General features: G+C 50.7%; 1 protein-coding gene across 1 annotated transcript; it reads right to left on the bottom strand.

Annotated features, from left to right (window-relative positions):
• Nucleotides 1-513: 513 nt before the first annotated feature.
• On the bottom strand, nt 514-21195 carry ECHDC3 (enoyl-CoA hydratase domain containing 3). Its single transcript, XM_041767477.1, has 7 exons — nt 21191-21195; nt 19957-20135; nt 19282-19825; nt 15326-15447; nt 12997-13094; nt 7458-7658; nt 514-1235 (listed from the first exon to the last, which is right to left on the bottom strand). The coding sequence occupies exons 1-7, from the start codon at nt 21193-21195 to the stop codon at nt 924-926; spliced, it is 1461 nt and encodes a 486-aa protein (XP_041623411.1). The 3' UTR covers nt 514-923.
• Between the last annotated feature and the right edge of the window lie 830 nt (nt 21196-22025).

Raw genomic sequence — 22025 nt, forward strand, 5'->3', positions numbered from 1 at the left:
TACTGACCACATTTATGGCCACATTCTACTCTGAGGGAAGAGAAATTGGCTTTAAGAAACAGTAAGCCCTATGGGAAAGCTCCAGGACGAGGGATTTAGAACGTGTCCTGGGCCGTGCTCGACCAGAAGCCAGAGAGGAACAGGTTTTGGCCCTAAATCCACGCGTCTGCTCAGCTGGGGAGCTCAAGTGCCCGGGGCTGGTTTGTACAGCCTGCCCGAGGCTGAGCAGAGCTTGGAAACGGGTCCAGAGCTGGTGGTGTTTCGTGGGCAGAACAGGTGTTCTCTGTCGCTCCCTCAGGTCGGGCCCAGGGTCCCAGTTTCAGGATCTTGGATGGGCCAGGACGTTCATCACAGGAACAGGCCCCTGGTGTACGCCCATACGTACAGGCACACAAAGAGTTCAATGATTTTTTTCCCCCCTCGAGCAGCTTGCAGTCTGGTTGGGGAAAGATAACATTACCAGTCCCTCTAAATCTTTCATCTTAAAAAAAAAAAAAAAAAAATCACACCAGATTAGTCCAAGGCCATTTCTATTGAAAAATAGAATTGAGAAGATTTTCAGCGCAGAGAACATCTTGGAGAGATCTGAAACATGTGGCCGCCCCTGGGCACCTCTGGGGACACTTGTGAAGGCAGAGCTTGCGTGGTATCCCCACCGCCTCCCAGGTCAGGCGATCCCTCCCTCACGGCCCTTGGAGGAGCGGATGGAGGACCAGGCCTCCCAGCGCAGCTAGCCAGCATTGGATTCTCCAGCTCCCCCTGCCCCCGCGGGATCAGGGCTTTTCCGACGGCCCACGTGCATGGAAACCACTAGTTCTGTGAGACACCGGCCGCCCCGAGACAGTCTCGAGGCAGCAGCAGTGTCTGGGCCTCGGAAGCTGGGGTGGCAGCTCACTCGCCCTCCCCTCCTCTGATGAGGCCACTCACTGTGACCAGATGGGCTTTCTCTTCTGGATGAAGGCCTTGATTCCCTCCTGCCCATCCTGCAGGGCCACGTTGTCCACCATGGTCTGGGAGGTGAGGTGGTAGGCCGTCCTAAGGTCCTGGGGCAGCTGCCTGTAGAAGGCGGCCTTCCCCAGAGACACCACACGACGGCTCAAGGAGGCGATCTTGCGTGCGATTCTCATGGTCTCTTCCTCCAGCTGCTCTGCTGGCACCACTTTGCTGAGCAGCCCGTGGAGCAGGGCCTTCTGGGCGGAGATGGGCTCCCCGGTGAAGAGCATTTCCAGGGCAACCTGAGGGAGGAAACGTGTGTCACTGAGGCATACTCCTGTGAGCCCCTGCTCGCCATGCCCCGCCTCTCCCTCCCACCCGGCTCGTTTCCCTATAACCTCAGCCCAGTTCTCTGCTTCCTCAAGTAACGTGCTATCCGTCAGGCCTGCCACACACCCAGACTCCTCCAGGACAGGGTTGGGGCCTTCCAGGAGCAAGGACAGTACAAGTGCCCGGGAAGGGGCCTGAGTCTCCACACTCTCCTGCTCCTTCCCCAGAGCTGATCTCCCAGCCCCCGCCAAGCCAGGAGCTCCCCAGGCATGGGACAGGCGCCGTATCTCATGGGGGTTGGGGGAGCGAAACCGCCACACCAGCGAGCCCCAGGTCTGCCACAGACCAATGCAGCGACTGCTTTCCAGAAGGAAACGTCCAGATGCCACCACCTGAGCCTGATTGAGAGGGCAGCCTTCCGAAGCCAGAGGAGGAGGGGTTGAAAGGAGATGCCTTGCGGGGACCAGACGCAGGGGCCTGGCACGATGTCACTAACTAACGGGTAAGTCACCCAGGATGCCGCCTCCCTCCTAAGGCCCCTGTCACCCCGTGTTCCAGGCCTGCAGAACAACAGGTGCAGGTGCCCCACGCTCTGTGCTTTGCTCTATTCCATAGCCTGCGGCAGATGGTGCCTTGATTCTGTAATTCTCCCAAGCCTGGCCTCTCGAGAGTTAAACTCGTGATTTAAAAAGAGGGGTTCCGGGCAGCCCTGGTGGCTCAATGGTTTAGCGCCGCCTTCAGCCCAGGGCCTGATCCTGGAGACCCGGGATCGAGGCCCACGTCGGGCTCCCTGGATGGAGCCTGCTTCTCCCTCTGCCTGTGTCTCTGCCTCTCTCTCTCTGCATCTCTCGTGAATAAATAAATAAAATCTTTAAAAAAATAAATAAATAAAAAGAGGGGTTCCTGCTGCGCGTGGAAGACGCAGGCAGGGGGGCACCCTTCTGCGGTTCCTCGGACACGCCAGTCCTGCTGTCACTCATGGTGCTTGAACCGGCTCCGTCCCCAAGCGTCCTCATGACTACAGGTCTCAGCTTCCCTGTCATCCTGTCCACAAGCTCCGCCGTGGCCACTCTGTTCAATCTGCAACACAAACCCCAGCACTGTCCCCCTTTCTGGCTGTACCTTCATCCTTTGTGCTTCTGCCATTTAACACACTGTATATCTATGTATTTTTAAGATTTTACTTGAGTGAGAGAGTGAGTGAGCACATGCATGAGCAGGGTGAGTGGCAGAGGGGGAAGCAGACTCCCGGCTGAGTAGGGAGCCCGACACGGGGCTCGATCCTGGGACCCTGGGATCACGACCTGAGCCGAAGGCAGATGCTTAACCAACTGAGCCACCCAGGCGCCCCTGAACACGCTATACATTTGGTATATTTCTCTTGTTTACTGTATTATCTCCTTTGCTAAAAGGTAAACTCCACCAAGTCAGAGATTTTTGTTTTTCACTTTGTTTTCGTGCCATCAGCACCAGAAGGGCACCTTGCATCCAGCGGGCAGCTTACTGAACTCTTATCGATGAGTCATTTGAGGGAGGGAGGGACGAAAGCAGATGGTGCAGCAGAAGGGATGCTCCCGTTCTCTAGAGGCTTGGGCGAGGTGGTGACAGCTCCGGCCTGGCTCCTCTGCTTGGGCCGCTCAGCCTTGGACCCGGGCTGCCGAGTGCGGGGAAGTTCAAGGCACGGGACAGGCTGTGCTAAGCGTCCCAGTGACCAGCCCAGCTGGGGTCCCTGCCGAGAGGCTGCCTCACAGCCAGACACGCGGGTCAGTGAGCGCTCAGACGACCGCCGCCACTGTCGCTCCCCAACCTCCAGGTCCCCCCAGCTGAGGCCACACACGTGGCAGAGCAGAGACCAGCCTCCTCACTGGGCCCCATCCGCATTGCAGCTTCCTGAGCTCAACAAATCACGGTTGTTGCTTTGAGCCACTAAGTTATGGGTGGTTCGCTGGGTGGTAACAGATAATGGGACTAGCGTGAGACATAAATTGGAGAGTCCTGAGCATCTAGTTCGTGCTACTGGCGAGGCTTCTCAACCTTGGTGCCATTGTGTATTTTGGGCCAGATAATATTTTGCAGTGTGGGATTGTCCAGTGCATTGTAGAATGTTTATCAGCCTCCCTGGTCTCCATCTGCCAGGTGCCAGTACTTCCACGTCCCGCCCCAACAGCGGAGACCGTCACCAAAGTCTCCAGACACTGCCGGATGTACCCTGGAGTCAATACTGCAGTTCTCACACCCACCAGACAGTAGCAGGGCAGGCAGGGTGGCCCACGGGGATTTCTTGGGAGGCACCCGCGTGAATGGAGGAAAAGAAAGGCTGGGAGGTGCAGTGAGCCTGCTTTTTCACCTGGGTCCCCGCTGACTTGTGCTTCTCAGGCAGAGCCAGGGCAGGCCTTGCCCTGGCCCCTTCATGTGGCCCACTGGGTGTCTTCAGTGGGGTCTTACCAGACCTTCATCAGCAGGACCTGGTTTTTAGCCCTGCGTTCAATCAGGGCCTTCAAACCTGCTTTGGACTGAGGATACTATTCCTGGTCAGTAACTAACACGTGGTCTCTGGAGCTGCCCACAGGCATCACGTACTTGCTGCCCCCAACGCAAAGTCATTACATTCCCCACACTGGATAATGCTGGGATATAGTCCATCCCCTAACTTTGCAGAGGGGAAGCTGGGGCCCAGCATTACTTGCCCCTAACTGCCAGTCCACTTGTCCCCATGATGGCACAAGTCCTCAAGCCCAGCCTTCTGACCCTTCTGTATTTTTTTTCCCCTAGGATTTTATTTATTTATTCATGAGAGACAGAGAGAGAGGCAGAGACACAGGCAGAGGGAGAAGCAGGCTCCCTGTGGGGAGCCCAATGTGGGATTCGAGCCCAGGACACCAAGATGATGACCTGAGCCAAAGGCAGATGCTCAACTGACTGAGCCACCCAGGCGCCCCAGTTTTTGAAAGCGAAGAAGTCAAGAGAATAGGTGGCTGGCTGAGTGGCTTCCTTCTTGTGAAAGATGGATGCATCTGACTAGACTGGAGTGGGGAGGAAAGGGTCCCCGGGTATGGATCTCTTGTTGGCTTTGAGGCACCACAGCCCTGAAAGTGCTCTATAGAGCACTGGGGTCTTTGGGGGCCCTCGAGTCACATCTATGACAAGAACCAGCTGGTGGCAGCTCAGCATCTCGGCTAGAGATGCAGGAACAGCTCGGGAAGGAAGGAAGCTCCCCGAGGGGCTAGCCTAGTTGCTGGGAGACACAAGGTAAGGCCCTGATTCACTCCCCCCAGGCCCTCTTGTAAAGTGGGGCGTTGAACTGCATGTTCTCCAAGGTGCCGAGGCCGGTGGCTGTGCAAATCTCATCAAAGTGCAGACTCTGATGTGGTGGGTCCGGGGGGCCTGGGACCCTACATTTCTCAGGCTCTCTGGTGGCAGCAAGGCTCTAACCCTCTTTCCAGCTTGGAAGTTCCACTCTGTTCTAATTGGCCTGCGAGGAAATCGGATTCCATGGATACACAAAGTTACCGCGGGCAAAGCGGTGGAGGCAAGCGTCCCCACCACAGAGAGATGACGGGCTGGGAAGAGGGGGTTCGCATCCTTCACAGGCTCCCTCGTGACACCAACTGCTTGAGGCACTGCCCCCCGTTCCTGAATGAGGCGGGCTGTTTATAGGATGCAGTGAAGGTGCATTATTTAACTTGTGCCCGAGGAGAAAAATGCTTTCCAAATGTGGAGAATTGGGCAGCCCCGGTGGCTCAGAAGTTTAGTGCTGCCTTCGGCCCAGGGCGTGATCCTGGAGACCCAGGATCAAGTCCCACATCGGGCTCCCTGCATGGAGCCTGCTTTTGCCTCTTTCTGTGTCTCATGAATAAATAATATCTTAAAAAATACACACACACACACACAAATGTGAATTGTTCCTGCCCTGCCGGGTGTGGCTTGAACACAAGGGCTGCACCCCATCCTTTCCGCCCCCAGGAGCCGCAGCCCTCCAGCCCTCCGATTCCGGGGACCAGCAGAGGGCACTGGTGGCCCACACACGTGGCTGCGGCCGAGGCCCGGAGGGTAGGGCTGCCCGGCCAGGCGGTTTGCAGACACACCTGCTTGCTTCCCTGTGGATAAACATGGGGGTGGGGGATGTGTGCCCACCGCCCCTGGGGCCCAGTGGCCTGCGAGTGGGTGTGTTCATAGGGCTGCAATCAAGCAATGATGCCAGGGAGGGGTATTTGTGGTTAGGATTAGATTTTGAAGAATTCCTTGTTGCCTCCAACAGGGGCCACACAGGTGAGCCCTGCAGCTCCTGCAACCTGGCGAAGGCCCTAAGTTCTGACAGACTTTCCTTCCTACTGAATTCCCCTTATTGGTATGGGGATCTCAGATCATCAGTGTTGACCCCAACCCGTGTAACTGCTTCATGCCTCCGTGCAGTAATGAACCCGATGGGCAAGGACATCTATTGACAGCTCTCAACTACTTTCAGACTGCTAAGTAGGACGAAACCCAGAGGATCAGATCACAAGGAGCACAGAGGAGGGAGCTGAGTAGGACAGTAATGGGAGACTCTGCCCTTATTTTCCAGGCAGGCCTGGTCCTTGCCAAAACTGTCTGCGGAGGACAAAAGCTACTTTGGTTCTTGCCACGTCCTGCCCCGTCATCGGTCATGCTGGGCAGTTATGCAAGGTGGTTCTGAGCACTGGACTTCCCGGAAACCTAAAGCCTCTATTTGTCACATTTTTTTTTTGCCCTTTTTTCAAAAACAAATTTGAAACTCAACAAATGTGATACAATGTTTACAATTCTAGGACTCAGCTGGAAGACTTGATTGGAATAGTTTGTGTTAAGAAAGAATGGATTCCTATTGTCACAGCAGGGCTGATACAAAGATTTAAATACCTTACTTGTGGAACCTTCCAGAATATCAGGCGTTAAAGAAGATGAACAGCTGCACATAGGGTAACCAGGACAACTGCCTTATACTATGCGAGAGAGATTTTGTTTGCACAATTGTAAGGTAGTTTATTAATGAGCTCTGGCAATTACTTGAAATGCTCCTCAACTTTAGGTACTGGCACAAAGCCTGGGTTTAGGAAGCATTTACTGAATTACCATATGTACAGTTAAGGTGAACGTGTATCCTGACAGGATAAAACCTCCTTAGTCTGCAAACCTTGGAGCAAGCAATTGTGTCTGACAGCTCACCTTCTGCCCACTGTCAGCCAGTGTGCCTGAGACTCACAGGCCTCTGTCTCCAGACCTTCCTCACAAATACACATTTCTGCAAACACTAACAAGAAGGCGCCGGAAAAGAAAGGAGTGCTTCCCTAAACTTCTTGATCCTGCAGCCGGATTTCCCTTGGGTCTCATTTCTTTTGTGCCTCAGGTACATGGGCAACTGCTAATTTTTGTAGTTGATGCTAAAATGGATAATAAACTCTAGAAAGCAGTTTAGATCCCCTACATGCAATGATACACGGCTTTGTCCCCCTTCCCTTTTTGAAAACACATTTCCAGTTGAGAATGAGGACTTTTTTTCTTCTAGAACAAGGAAACCCCTAGTTTATATTTAAAAGATGTTTAGTAAATATTATTTTATGATGTGATAGGAAGGAAGAAAGTTTGGTGAAGAAATGGACTTCACTGTGGTTGGTGACAACAAAATACCTTTTGTAATATGGCTCCTTCTGGGGCAGATCCTATTAACCAAGCACAGGCTGGTCCTGCTCCTAAAATGTAACCACTGTACACCTGGCGCACTCACTGTATCAGCTCTTTTCAATCCTCTCTGGAACACGACAGGTTGCTGGCAAACAATAAGCCAGTGACACGAGTGTCCTGGCCTCTTGATATGGGCACAGGTCACCATGCTATTGTATCTCGTGGGGCCACCTGATGGTACAATCAAACTGAGTTTCAACTGTCTTGCCAGTAAGATTACAAGAACGTGTGCCTTTATGAAAACAAAACAAGTAGGAGACCTAACTAGTTGTACTGAGGGAGAGGCAAGAGGGAAATGCGGGGAGTGACAGACAAGCCCACGGTAGAAGCTTCAGAGGAGCAGGCACCTGGCCCTTCCCGCCCCCACACATGAGAAGGGACATGGTGGCACATCCAGCCAACTACGCCTCGGGCAGGATGTCCTGATTTGAACAGTGCTTGTAACAAGCAAATTCTGGAACCCGTCATCCCGTGCACAACTGGAGTTCAATTACCTTTCTCGGTACCGCTCTCCCCAAGGCCACCCCAGGCGTGGAGCAGAAGAGCCCGATGTTCACACCCGGAGTGGCAAAAGAGGACTTGTCGCTTGCCACGGCAATGTCACAGCTGGCGACCAGCTGACAGCCGGCGGCAGTGGCCAAGCCGTTCACCATGGCGATGATGGGGACTGGGTGGTTCTGGATCAGCATCATGACCTGGAGGGGCAAGCACACCACTTCGTTTTCATCCAAGAGTGAAAGGCGACATCAACACGTATCATTTATGTGACTTCACCCTTATGCTGCGCATCACTGTATCAGATTCTCGAAAAAAAGGGTGAAAGGAGGCCTAAGGAGAACTGACTGGGCATTAAATAGCAACTGTGAGCCAAACTGGACTGTTGGGTCTTCCTGAGACCCAGGGCAGGAGGGAAGCCTCCGTTACACCGAGGATGTGAAAGCTCGGGGTGGGGAAGTAACTTGCCCAGGTGGCGGGATCCGCAAGCAGAGGCAGAGGGGTGTGAACCTGCATCTGGCTGACTGCATAGCCCTGGTCCTTCCAGGCCGGCAGGACCTCTGTGAGGCCACGGTCCCCTGGTCCCCTCTGCCTGCTTCCCCAGCAGCCCCACCGAAGCACAGAGCTGCCTGTGATCTCTGGGGGCCTGTGCATGCTGGGAGTCTGAAACGGGTATTTGGCACTTCCTTGAAAAACTAAGGTGGAAAAGGAGCTGGATGGCCATGAACACTCTCCCAAGTCTATTACAACGGTGGGGGCCACCCTGCTGTCATCAGAATAAATACAATCCCCAAAACAGCTTGAAAGCTCGCTCATGGGACCCCTACCTGCCCCCACCCCATTAAATCTCCAGAACCTTAACTTACTTTTGCAGCTTAGGAAATAACTTGGTTTATTTCTCCATTTTTTCATACCGCTCTAAACAGATTGTGTTGCTATGGTAACTTCTATGTAGAAAGAGTTGAACTTTGCACCCTGGCAGGGAAGGAGGGCAGGTGGCAAGGAACTCCTACATCTGGGCTTGTTTCCCATTGTGGCAACTCCGAAAAACATGGCCTTCATTGATTTGAAGATTTTGCCCAAGGAACTCAGCCTTTTGCATCCTGGACTTTCTTTAGGGGAGTCACCTGTGAGAATCTGATAAATGTTCATAATCCTCTCGGAAGAATACACATAAATATACCCACACCCCAAACTGCTCCTGGATTTAGGGGGGTTAAGTACTCTAGGTGAGGGTGAGGTGAGCTAATTCTCAGTGACCTGTAACAGCAAGGAGAAAAACGCTCAGGAACTTCTAACGTCTTGCGCAAAGAAAGATTTTGTTGGCTGAGTGTCATCTGTCACCTAATGAGGTGGTTCCTTATGAAAAGTCATTTGGCCGTGATTAGCATTGAATAGTCTGTGTCTCCCGTGCGCCATCTATGTACAAAGCACTAGGATTCTACATAATGTGGTGAGAAAATACTTAGAGTAGATTTCAACAATATTAAAAATATTCATATGTTTCATCTAGGGATTACTTTTTTTTTTTAAGATTTATTCACGAGAGACACAGAGAGAAAGAGGGAGAGACACAGACAGAGGGAGAAGCAGGCTGCATGCAGGGAGCCCGACGTGGGACTCGATCCTGGGTCTCCAGGATCACGTCCTGGGCCGAAGGCAGGCGCTAAACCACTGAGCCACCCAGGGATCCCCTCTAGGGATTACTTCTAAAGAATAATCCTGAGATAGGGTAAAAAGCTGTCTGGTCAAAAAATTATTTTATAATAGTGAAAAACTAATAAGTAATGTAAATACATAAAAATAAATTATGAAAAATGGTTATGTAACTAACTGTCCATTTAATGGAATGGTGTGTTCTCACTATGAGATTTTCCACAAGACATATCAGTGTGGTGGTGGTCTGGGCCTTGTGTAGTGGGCTGGGGCCAGGCTTCTGGGGTCTGATGCCCAGTCTGCCACTTACCCACTGCCTAACCCTCACTCTTCACATCTGGGTATAATAATGGGCATGATAATAGTACCAACCGTATAGGACATGAGAATTATATATATCTAAGGTATTCAAAACATTACCTGGCATGTGGTAAGCATTCAGTGTTATAATCCTGTTATACAATTATACAGTATAATTGAATTTCATCTACGTATGATTATTCAGACAAATAAGTCCATATGGGACAATATTTGAAAGAAATATACTAAATATTAGCATTCTCTCTGGATGGTATGATGATAGTCTAGTGCCAGCAGTTTATTTTCCTTCCTTCTGTTTTTCCAGATTTTCAGTTTTCCATAATAGGTGCCTATTATTTGTATAATTAAAATGTATTTTAAGTAACCTTTTTTTTTTTTTTAAGTAGGCTCCACACCCAACATAGAGCTTGCACCCATGATCCTGAGATCAAGAGTCACATGCTCTACTGACTGAGCCAGCCAGGCACCCTAGCACGTATTTTATTTTTAAATATTTTTTAAAAGATTGTTTGTTTGTTTATTTATTTATAGAACAAGCAGGGGGAGAGGGAGAGAGAGTAGCAGACTTCCCACTGAGCAGGGAGCCCGATGCGGGGCTTGATCCTGGGACTCTGGGATCATGACCTGAGCTGAAGGGAGACACTTAACTGACTGAGTCACCCAGGTGTCCCTGGTTTTTGTTTTTTGTTTTTTTTTTAAGATTTAAAAAATTTATTTGAGACCTCAGGGAACCCAATGCAGGGTTTGATCCTGGGACTCTGGGATCATGACCTGAGCTGAAGGGAGATGCTTAACTGACTGAGTCACCCAGGTGCCCCTGTTTTTTTTTTTTTGTTTTTGTTTTTTTTTTTTTTAAGGATTTAAAAAATTTGAGACAGGGGGAATGCATGCGCACACCACTGGGGGTGAGGGAGAGAATCTCCAGCAGACTCCCCACCGAGTGAGGAGCCTTATGTGGTGCTTGACCCCACAACCCTGAGATCATGACCCCAGCAGAAAGCAAGAGTCGGACACCAAACCAACCACGCCACCCCCAAAATGTGTTTTAAATAAAGTTAGAAAGCAATTCAGAAAAGACAAGGGCAAGCTAGATAATAAATCAGCAGGGGCAATCAGTCCTTTGGTAGTCAAGAAGTCATTATCCGTCCTAGTTTACCTTCTTGAACTAAATATTTTTCCAGGACTCTGCCTGCTTCAAAACGTGACATAAACCTTAGCCTCACTCAACAGCATAATCGAGAGCTCTGCGAGAGGCCTTGTCCCATGGCCATTTCAGTGGTGGGGGTGAGGAGAAAGAGAAGAGTCTCTTTCTGGACTGGGGTTTCTACCCTCAAACTTCAACAGGACAAAAGAAGAGACACCAAGGATAGGTCTCCAGTGAAATCTGTCAAATCAGCTCCACAAAGGGTTACTTTGGCTCTCCCATAGCCAAGTCTTTCTTCTCATTCTCAATTTACCCTATTCCTGATCTGTAAATAATTAACTAGCAGGTGGTACTCATGGTCTGTAAGGAATCTGCTATAGTTTAGATGCTAAGCCAATTCGTGATTCTCTGTTCTCCTCTCTAAAGTCAAATTTTCTCATGCGTGAATCCAACAGTGAAATATCTAGCTCATTCTGTGCCAGTCTGTCTGTTGATTACATTTGGAAATTGAAATCTTGCACAAGTTAATGATGTTCATTTTTATCCAGGACAATGTGATTTCCTTAGAAAAAGTATTAAGGAAATCAATACACTTTCACTCCTACCTCCCTGTGTTGGGACAAGGTCCTGTTTATGCACTGTCTTTTTCAGGGAGCCTGAGGCATCCATGGGTTGCAAGTTTCCATGAAATCTGGCCTTTATCCTCTGAAGAAGCTCTGGCTCCCCTGTAGCCCTTTTGCTAACCCGTTTAGATCTCGGTTCATGAAGACACCACAGCACAGTGATAAAAGCAGGCCCTTTAGGGAGGATGGAAGGGCTCTAGTGGTTCTCTTCGATAATTTTCTGTTTTAGCCAAACATACTGGATATTTGTAGGAAAAAAACCTTTCAAAGTGCCATGCCACGGCAGATGCAGGAGCAGAATGTTACATAAACATCATTAACGTGAAACAAAAGACCTAAGCCTCAGCTCTTGCTTGCTTCTGCCTCTCCATGAAACCTAAAGTCGATTGCTTTTCTGGCTTGTCCCTCCATGAGATGAGAAAACTATACTTGGATCTCCTTATGGCATTTTAGCAGGGCAAGGGAAAGAAACAGTGGTCAGGAGGGTGTCTTAGTCACCTTCCCGTCAGCCTCCCTGAGGCTCTCATCTATGTAGAAGGTATCATTCAATATTGTTGAATCATGAATGGCCAAATAAATGAGCAAGTCAATGAATGAATGAAAAGTTAGGTTTAAGTTTTCAGTTATGAAACTATTTTATGTCTTTTTTTTTAAAGATTTATTTATTTGAGAGAGAGAGAGCGCACAAGTGGGAGGTGTTGAGGGAGGAGAGAGAGAATCTCAAGCCAACCTCCATGTTCTGCATGGAGCCCGACATGGGGCTCGACCCTGAGATCATGACCTAAGCCGAAACCAAGAGTTGGACAATCAACCGACTGCACCGAGGTGGCCCTGAAACTGTTTTATGTCTTGCTTCTCACCTACATTTCCAGTTTGGCAGGAAACCTGTTTTCCTGTCTTTTTCCGAGTGCCTTGCAAGTATTATGCATACAGTAGTGCTCAATAAAGAGTTATGAAATGAGCGATGCATTATAGTTGTATTCTATCTTGGGCAGCCTGGGTGGCTCAGGAGTTGAGTGTCTGCCTTCAGCCCAGGGATCCTGGAGACCCACAATCAAGTCCCACGTCGGGCTCCCTGCAGGGAGCCTGCTTCTCCCTCTGCCTGTGTCCCGGCCTCTTTCTCTGTGTCTCTCATGAATAAATAAATAATTTTTTTAAATAAAATAAAGTTGTATTCTATCTTTAATTTTTGATTATCCAGGGGGTGACTTAGTATATTTATAATCATCACACACTTTTTGTTCCTCTTCCTCCTCTCTGCTGGCGATGTCTCTCCTTCACATATAGTTAAGGAGCCAGACAGTAAGAAGTAAACATGAAGGGGTTAGTTTTCCCACCTGGAGGTGGTGATTACAAAGGCTGGCTGGGAGAACGGTTTGGAAAGAATCTTTAAGATCATTATTGTTATTCCATTCACAAATATTCTATCGCATTAACAGAGTTGTGTTAGTTTAAAATTTAAAAAAAAAACTATACTAATTTTAGGTTCTTCCCCTCTAAAGATATATGTTCCCACCCTTTACCTCTTAAGACACATCTACCAAGACACACCCCCATGATCCTGGAGGTGGCAACAATTAGCACCTCTTTTGTGTATAACAAGATCAATCACAAACCATGGTCATTTCTTAAAAATCAAAATCAAATAGAGGCTTGAGTGAAGGATGCACCAATGACCAGTCTGCAGTGACTAGGTGCATAGATAAGACTTTATCTGTAAATAGGAAGCCTAAATCAGTATTTTACGTAGCTATCATTTTTGGGCTTGCAATGTCGACCCTCATCCTGGCTTACCTCAGAACAGGTCTGAAATACTTCAGCATGATAATCTGGGCTTCGCTCATCTGTCAGTTCCTTTAAATCGTGCCCAGAAGAAAATACAGGTCCTTCAGCTGCAAATGTTTCCAGTTGAGAAAAGAAAAAAGAAATGTAAATGGCTAGAGCCTCAACGTTCACTTATTCATCTACTGGACAGTGAACAATCGTATTGGTGCTGTGGACACTTAGAGAAAGTTCATGGCTCAATTTTGAGAAGATTTAATTCCATTTAGCTTGAAAAGGGACGGGCAGTATTTTGTGGTGACAAAATAAGGTGAGGCATCTGTTCTCAAAGGTCTTTGGTGGAACCAGCGAGAACATGTAATCCCAACAAGGAGAAGGCTCTGTACTCCGTACAAAGGTACTCTTTGCAGAGTTATCCCTCTGGTTTCACACTTTTGTTTCTGGACGTGGTCTGGCCTGAGTGTGTAAACTCATGTGGGCCCATCGAGTCCACTGTGCCTCCCACAGTGTCCCTGTCCTTTGGTCCACAGATAACAGCCACCCACACAGGCTGGAATCAGGAAGGTCAGAGTATGAAGAGAACCCCTTATTTTTACGAGGGATCTGAGGACGTGCTTTTACTGTTACTGTTGTTATTAACAACAACAACCAGACGTAATTGCACTGATTAGCTGGTAACACTCCCTCTCATTTTCCTTTTGCTGTGGCTGTTGGGACAGACCATATTAATCCCTGTAAACAAGTGAGAAAATCGTGTGGTTCAGAGTTCGCTGCCTTACTGTATCCAGGTTACATCCCATATGGACAATATTTGTTCTATTTCTTTTCCCTTCGCCATATAAAAAGTTGAAAATTTGGGGGCGCCGGGGTGGCTCAGTTGGTTAGGCGTCTGACTCTTGATTTCAGCTCAGGTCACGATCTCGCGTTATGAGATCGAGCCCCACATCGGGCTCCATGATAAGCATGGCATCTGCTTGAGATTCTAGCTCTCTCTGCCCCTCCCCCTGCTTGTGCTCATGCATGCATGCACGCTTTCTCACAAAAATAAAATAAAATAAAATGGGGTAGTACCGGTGGCTCAGCAGTTTAGTGCCTGCTTTCAGCCCAGGGCGTGATCCTGGAGTCCCAGGATCGAGTCCCATGTCAGGCTCCCTGGATGGAGCCTGCTTCTCCCTCTGCCTGTGTCTCTGCCTCTCTCTGTGTCTCTCATGAATAAATAAATAAAATCTTTAAAAAATAATAATAAAATTAAAAAAAATTTTTAAGTTGAAAATTTATATTCAACCACAGACAAGAAGGTAACATTCTGAGTATCTGCCTCCAGAACACCAATTGTTAATTAAAAAAAAAAAAAAAAGTGGGTAGCCCTGGTGGCGTAGTGGTTTAGCGCTGCCTGCAGCCCAAGGTGTGATCCTGGAGACCTGGGATCGAGTCCCATGTTGGGCTCCCTGCATGGAGCCTGCTTCTCCTTCTGCCTGTGTCTCTGCCTCTTTCTCTCTCTCTGTGTCTCTATGAATAAAATTTAAAAATAAAAATAAAAAAATTTAAAAAAATGCATCATAGGACATCATCTGTTTTATTTTTGTGGTGGTTTTAAAATGCTGGCACTGTTATTATTTATACCATTGTCATCATCACCAGATGATTTGGTAAAAATTCTTACTGGAAAAAGGGCAAGGAAAGAAATGAGCAAAATATAGCATGCTGTCTGGCACCATTGAAGAAGACCACAGATCTCAGTTGAAAGCTTAGTAAGAACACAAAACACAAACCAACTGGGGGCACCTGGAGGTCTCAGTGGTTGAGCATCTGCCTTCGGCTCAGGGCTTGCTCTGGGGGTTCTGGGATCGAGTGCAGGACTGGGCTCCCCGCAGGGAGCCTGCTTCTCCCTCTGCCTGTGTCTCTGCCTCTCTCTGTGTGTCTCTCATGAATAAATAAATAAATCTTAAAAAAAAAACAAAAACCAACAAACCGATCAAGTGCCCCAGCAGCCTGTCCTAGCCAACTAGGTAGTCTACCAGAAGCCTTTGTGATTAAACCCATCTTATCAGGCCCATGAAGAAATCAGTTCTCTGATTCTGCTAAGAAGGCCAGCACGGCCAAGGGTGGCAAGGTTTCATATCTGACACATCCGACAAAAAGAAAAAGACCTATTCTCACTGCACAGTAATCTTATAATTTCCACAGTTAACTACACAGGAGTTTTTCAAAAGGTTCTTGTAAAGGAGTTTCGAAACACACTTCTCCCGTTAAGTAAGGGAACGCCTCAGCTAACCAAAGAATTTTGGGAACCCTCTTCCAGGTCCTGCAAGAACACTGAGGATGGACATCAGATGAATACCTGAAATGATAATGACTCTGAGATCTTTGCTTTCAGCTTCGTGAAGAAGGTCAGTCTGGAGAGACTTCAGCATTGCTAATGACAGCGCATTCCTCTTCTTGGGATCACTTAGGACAATGTTCCTGGGAAGAACATGTTATAATTACTCTGTTGGGCGCGAGTCAAAATAAGTGAGGACCCTCGTAATTCCTGGGGCCTATTTTTAAAACACCAGAAAAGAGAATTACAGGTGCTCAGAGGCAATTCAGAGGGCCTGCCAACTATCTGGAGCTACAGCTGAGTCAAAACAAGGAGACTATCTGAAAGGTGGGCTGGGTTTCCTCCCTCTTTCCCTGAATTTCTCTTTCTCCATGTTTGCTGTCAATGACTGCCACTTCCCCAGAAAGGGCAGGTGACAGTCCCCAATCACCACACCCGGACTGAGGGGTGGGGAGGTTTGTAAGACAGGGTCGTCCAGAGCCAGAGGAAGCTACCACGTTGTGGCTCCTTTCCACTTACTTCTTTCTGCTGCTCTTCAAAAGAATAAGGCTAGGGAAGGAGGTGAGAATGAAAACATGTCCCCAAATCTCCTCCCATGCACCCCACAGAGGAGGCAGCGCAGTTACAGCCACCAATACGTATATAAGTACATATTCCGTTTTTGGTTTTTGTAGTGGCATCTTGAAATTCTGCAGAATAATTCATGCTGAAAACAGGCTGCGTGTGAAGAACAGAGGGACAGAAGCGTAGAGCAAGAGGGCCCTTCTGGACATGTCATCCACAAAGCTGCCGTGCAAAGGCCTCGCTGTTTTAAGGTATCCCACACGCTCATGAAAATAACCGGTATTGTCCCCTGGCTGCCTGTACACAAAAACGTCTTATTTGTGCTAGTATGTGGAATGGGCGGGGAGCCAAACACCAGACTATTGTTCTATAGGTTATCTGCTTCCCCTGGGTCTCCATCTACATGCTTTCAGCCTTTCTCATTCTTCATTTTGAATCTGACATTTCTACTGCAACGTGTTGGCCCATATCATCCTTAGGTAGCCTTCTGCGCCACTGGTTTCTGGAAAACCACTTTGGTGACTGACTTTATTTCAGCGCTGTAAGAATAACCATTTTCTCTGAAACATCATTCCGGCTTTGCTGCCATCTTCAGGTGGCTGTGACAGTCATCGTTTTGTTTCTCATAAACCTGTTTCCTCCTAAGTGCCAGAATGACTTGTAGCTAGCTGATAGGCTATGAAACCCACATTTTGGGGGTGCGGTAAGAGAAGTGCTGATGAACCTTCCAGAAAGATAACGAGTGTGCTTTCTGTGGCAAACCCAAGAGCTGCCATCCCATCAGTGACATGCTTAAATTAAATTCTAAGGCCTCAGGCGAAATTGTGTAAAAAGATGCCAGTGCCCAAATGCCCTTGCTGCACGGCGATGTCTGTTCAGATGTGGCCCATTAATCCTCCTTTGGCTCTCGCATTCCACACCCTGACAGTGCTCTAAATTGCGGAGTTCCCTTCTCAACCCAGTGCAGCCAGCCTTCGTTCCCTGCTACTCCACTTCAACTGTCCTCGCCGAGAATCTCCCAACTGCCAGAACCAAATCCAATGGCCATTTGGATCATGCTCTCCTTCTGTCTGCTTGTCCTTCTCTAGTTCTTCAAGGGGCTCCTCACCTTCTGCTCACCCCTAAATGATCCTCATAGCTCCCTACTGTGCTCCACTTGTTCCATACTCTTCCAAGGCAACGTCACCCCAACTCCCAAAGCTGCCCCCCTCTTCTCTTTATCTTAATGCTACCACTCAGTTGCTCAAGCCAGAAATTGAAAGCCATCTTAGACTGCTATTTCTTCCCTGGTCAAGTGGCCATCAAACCTGGCTGGTGATACCTCCTAAAGATCTTACCAGTCTGAAGCCCCTCAATGGCTGTCTTGGGCCAAAACATGGGATGCCTTGCACCTATAGCTACAGCAATGTCACCACTTGAAAGAGGGAAATCACTAAGAGTGAGGTCACCACCAGAGCATGTGATAAAAGGTGCAATGTTCCTGTTTGCAAGGCAAGAGATGGACCCTGGGGATGCCCCCCTGGAGCCCAACACATCATTGTAAACCACCAGAAGGTCCCTGAGATGAGGAACTGTCATGCTCACACACAGAGGAGACACTCGATAGACACCTGCTGACCAAATTAATGACCCCAAGTAGCATTTTGATTTCTCACAGCCAATTCCACTAGTTCATCACTAAATTTTCACCTCATCTAGTTTTTTTTGCCACCTCTTTTAAATCTCAGTGGCGAGTACACTGAGCTGTATCACAGAGTGGAAACAATTTTGGAGGCAGACCGATCTTCTGCCTTCTGGCTTTCTTTCCTACCGGCTGTGTGGCCTTGAGCCGGCTGCCATGGCTCTGAACTTGTTTCCTCACTGTGGGATGGGGACAATGTCCCCTATCTCGTGGGCTTTGGAAGGGTTAGGGGTAGCGACTGGACAGTGACAGCACAGTACCCAATTCCTGGCTGCTCTTCACTCCATACCAGCATTATTGCTGAGAGGAACAGAGGGATGCCAACTCTTCGAAAAGAGTCGTTCAAGCTCACCTACTTAACGCCTAACATACGACTGATTTAGCAATGGACTTGGAGGTTCCTAGTACTGATTGCGAGCGTTTATGATGGATGGATTCTTCCCATGGTCTCCCTCTCTGATTCATGTTTAGACCCAGAGAACTCAACAAGACCTTCTTTGGTCAACTGGCTGCCAGGCCAGAAGTCAGGGTTCTGACCAGATGGAACCAGATTTGCAGATGCAGAACTGCCCTTGAAAATGGGAAGAAGGACCCCTACCTGGGCCCTGCACTTTAGAGGACGCTGCTCTGGCCCTCTTCCAGCTGTGCGCTGCCAGGTGAGCAAGGAGTCCACCTGAATAGTATGATGTGCCCACCTGGAAATCAGCACCCCCTTCTACGCCCTGTTGCAGTTACCTGAGACTCTGAAATTCTCTGGCTTTCCAGGGGGCATCTTTAAGCCCATGGGGTGGCCAAGAGCAAATGTTTCTAGGTGGGGAGGGGATAGAGAGAACATAGGCATGCTGGATGGGGTGTCTGCAGACCTGTGTGCTAAGTCCCTGGCAAAGCAGCAGGAAGGAGGGGTGGTGAGGTGAGAAGGGGTGAGCATAGGGTGAGAAGAAAAGAAAAAAGTTGCAGGCCAGTAGCTGGCTCTTCACTGCTTTGGGGGAACTCCTAGGAGCCTCAGGATTATAAATTCAAACATGCTCTTCCAGCTCTTGGGAAGGTACAGTTGGCAGGATAAGAGAAGAAAACATAATAGCTGTTGGTTTGATTTGTAACTTTTAAATACTTAGCATTCTAGGTAGGACTGTCTTTGCACCCTGGCCCTGGCCCGGCAACAACAGGGTGAGGCCCGCATGGGGCTAGGGGTCCTTCAGCCTTTGCTACTTCGTCTTGCAATTCCAGTTTGTGCACTGGGCTTTTTTGTTTGTTTTTTGATTTAAGGGTTTTAGGCTTGTTGAGCCAAAGGGCAGAGCTCAGTACAATGTGTCCTTCATCCTGCATGTTGACCTGCGCCGACTCGGGCACTTCTGGGGGAGGGCCAAGGAGCAGCTCGGCTGAGGACCTGGCCTGGCAACCGGCCCGCATGTGAGAGGCCCAGAGCCTTCCGCGGAGGCCGCGGGGAGGCGCCTGCCCGGCCGCCCAGGCTGAGCGCACGACGGCTGCTCCGCGGCCTGGGCCTTCGGACGCGTCGCACTCGAGAGCCTCCGTGTCCTGCAGGGGCCGGAATGCGGCAGGCAACCCCGGGCTGCGGCCGGGACCGACAAACGGGTCCGCGAGCGGCGGGGAGGGGCCCTGGCCGAGCCCTGGCCGAGCCCTGGCCGAGCCCCCGCCGGCCTCCGCCCGGGTCCCCCCCCCCCCCCGGGAGCTGCCCCGCTCGGCCCAGGGCGCCCGCGGCCCCGCCGCTGACCTGATGCCGTCCCGCTGCCGCGCGCTGGTGGGTCGCGCCCCGGGCTCCGACCTGCTGCAGACGCCCGCCGACAGCGGCGCCCACCGGCCGTGCCAGCGCCAGCCCGGCCCCCTCGTCGCGAAGGCTCGCAAGCCGGCGGCGGCCATGGCAGCCCGGGACCTGCTCCGGAGGCCCGGCCTCCCCCAGGGCCGCTGCTGCCCGCCGCGCCGCCGCGCCTGTGGCCCCGGGCCGCCCGCAGGACCGCCAAGCCCCGCCCGGCCTCGCTCCGTCCGCTCCGGCGTCCCGCAGGCCGGAGCCACGCCCCCGCGCCGCCACGCCCCCGCGCCGCCACGCCCCCGCGCCGCCACGCCCCCGCGCCGCCACGCCCCCGCGCCGCCACGCCCCCGCGCCGCCACGCCCCCGCGCCGCCACGCCCCCGCGCCGCCACGCCCCCGCGCCGCCACGCCCCCGCGCCGCCACGCCCCCGCGCCGCCACGCCCCCTCAGTTCCGCCCCTCCGCCACGCCACGCCCCCTCAGTTCCGCCCCTCCGCCACGCCACGCCCCCTCGAACCGCCACGCCCCTTCAGTTCCGCCCTTCCGCCACGCCACGCCCCCCTCGAGCCGCCACGCCCCCTCAGTTTCGCCCCTCCGCCACGCCACGCCCCCTCGAGCCGCCACGCCCCTCCGCGCCTCACCGTCCCTCCGCCCCGCGCCGCCACGCCCCTCCGCCACGCCCCTCCGCCCCGCGTCGCCACGCCCCTCCGCGCCCGCCCCGCCCCTCCGCCCCGCCCCCTCGAGCCGCCCCGCCCCCGTGGAGCCGAGGGGTTGGCCTGGGCTGCGGCGCGCAGATCTAACCTGCCGGCAGGCATGTACCCTGGCAAGGCCAGAGAAAGAGCTCGGGGGAGGCCCGTTCCTTTCGGCACCAACCCCAGGTGGTGGTTTGCCTAAGATTAGGGAAGGGAGTGTAACAGGCGCTGACTGGTTGAGCTATGTCACTGCACCCCAGCCCCAGCAGACCCCTCTGGCCTTGCAGGCCATCACAGGTCACAACCTGGGGTGTACCCCACACAGGCGTTGACTTTTGTTTTTGTTCTTTTTTTTTTATTTTTTTAAGGATTTTATTTATTTATTCATGAGAGACAGAGAGAGGCAGAGACACAGGCAGGCAGAGACACAGGCAGAGGGAGAAGCAGGCTCCATGCAGGGAGCTCCCGGTGGGCTCGCTCCTGGGGGATCACAACATGAACCAAAGGCAGAGGCTCGACCCCTGAGCCACCCAGGTGCCCAGGCATTGACTTTTGAAGGGCTTTGTGTCCTCTTCTGGAAAACTCTACCCTTATCTCTTGGGTTTTCAAATGCATCTGGGAGGGAAAAGGAGATCTTCTCAGGATCTAAATGGCTGGCACTAGATGGAGACGGAGCATAACCTGTCCCTGAAAGCTTAAGTTGGATGAGAATATCCTCATTGTCGTTTATTAGTTAAATTCTCCAAGTCCAGGGGTCTAAAAACATTTCCTTAAATACTTAATTTTCATTGACTACATGCTCATTTTCAGAAGTAGGTATCCTCTGACAACGTGAGCAACTGCTCACATTGGTCACAGGACATAGACTTCTATCTTCCACTATTTTCTTGTTCCAAGTATTTGAGTCAACAAAGTCATCTTTTCAAAATATGATCAGGCCACTTCTCTGCCTCCTGCTGCAACATCTGGCCCCTGCTCCTTCAGCCTGTCCTATGCTATTGTTCATGCGCCAGGCACACAACAGATCAAAGTCTGGAGATTGGCAGGACACATGGGAGAAACGGGCTCAGCCGTCCAGGATCTTACAGTCTCTAGGGGAGACACCATGCCCAGGACCTTCCACCCCTTCACACCGAGAAGCTTTGCAAGGATCACAATTCTAAAAAGGGCCTATTCAAATAACGCCATTGCGGTTGCACAGTGGCTTCAAATAGTCATGCACTTGGGTTTAATTCTCAGCCTCATAATTGGACAGAACAATATTCTGAAATACCAACTGAGATCTGCATCAGATCTACACCACCACTCCATCTCCCTGGTCCTTAGGCAGCTGGGGTATTTCTCATTCATCGTCTCAAAGGAAGAGGGGGGTCTGGCAGTACGCAGAGACAAAGGGGAGGCACATTTTGGCTTAGGAGTTGTAAGCATTTTGGGGTTGGAAAGAACACCAGACAGGCGTAATAGAATTGGGAGGGTGGTGCTGCTGAGTAAGAATGAGGCCTCCAGCCTGAGGCCAGATTTGGGTCCCTCCCAAGTTTGGGGGGAAAGGATAGGGCAAATAGGACTTGTAGGAAAAGCCAGAAGAGGCAACTGTTATGGAATTTAGGAAAAGCTTTGGGCCAAAGCCTCCTGGAGAAGAGGTGGGAATGGTGAGACACCCTAGCTAGGACAGAAGCAGGCTTGATCTTCTTCTTTGGTAACACCCCAGGGGAGTCACAAGACTCCAGGTGACATGGAATGTCTGAGCCAGTGGGCCTGAACACCTCACGGAACTGCCTGTGGCCCAGTGTGTGATGCTGTGACAATAGATGGGTTCCTGTCCTCAGAGAGGAGCTCAGAAATACCTGACAAAGTTCTGGACACCAGAAGGCCCTGAGTGAGGAATGGAGGATGGCTCAGGATTGATCGCCAAGTTGAAGACAAGGTGGGAATGAGGATGTCTCAAATGGATGCATCACCTGTACCCTTCAGGTTAGCTAGAATATATCCAGGTCAACAAAAATAACAAAAACAAGTCT

Source organism: Vulpes lagopus, chromosome 8, assembly GCF_018345385.1.
Source record: "Vulpes lagopus strain Blue_001 chromosome 8, ASM1834538v1, whole genome shotgun sequence".
Taxonomy (NCBI): Eukaryota; Metazoa; Chordata; class Mammalia; order Carnivora; family Canidae; genus Vulpes; species Vulpes lagopus.

Coding starts and splice junctions, on each gene's coding strand:
- ECHDC3 (XM_041767477.1), bottom strand. Junction 15,448..19,281: donor CGGCAGCGGGACGGCATCAG/GTCAGCGGCGGG, acceptor TGTTCTTCCCAG/GAACATTGTCCTAAGTGATC. Junction 7,659..12,996: donor TATTTCAGACCTGTTCTGAG/GTAAGCCAGGAT, acceptor TTGCCCCTCCAG/GTCATGATGCTGATCCAGAA.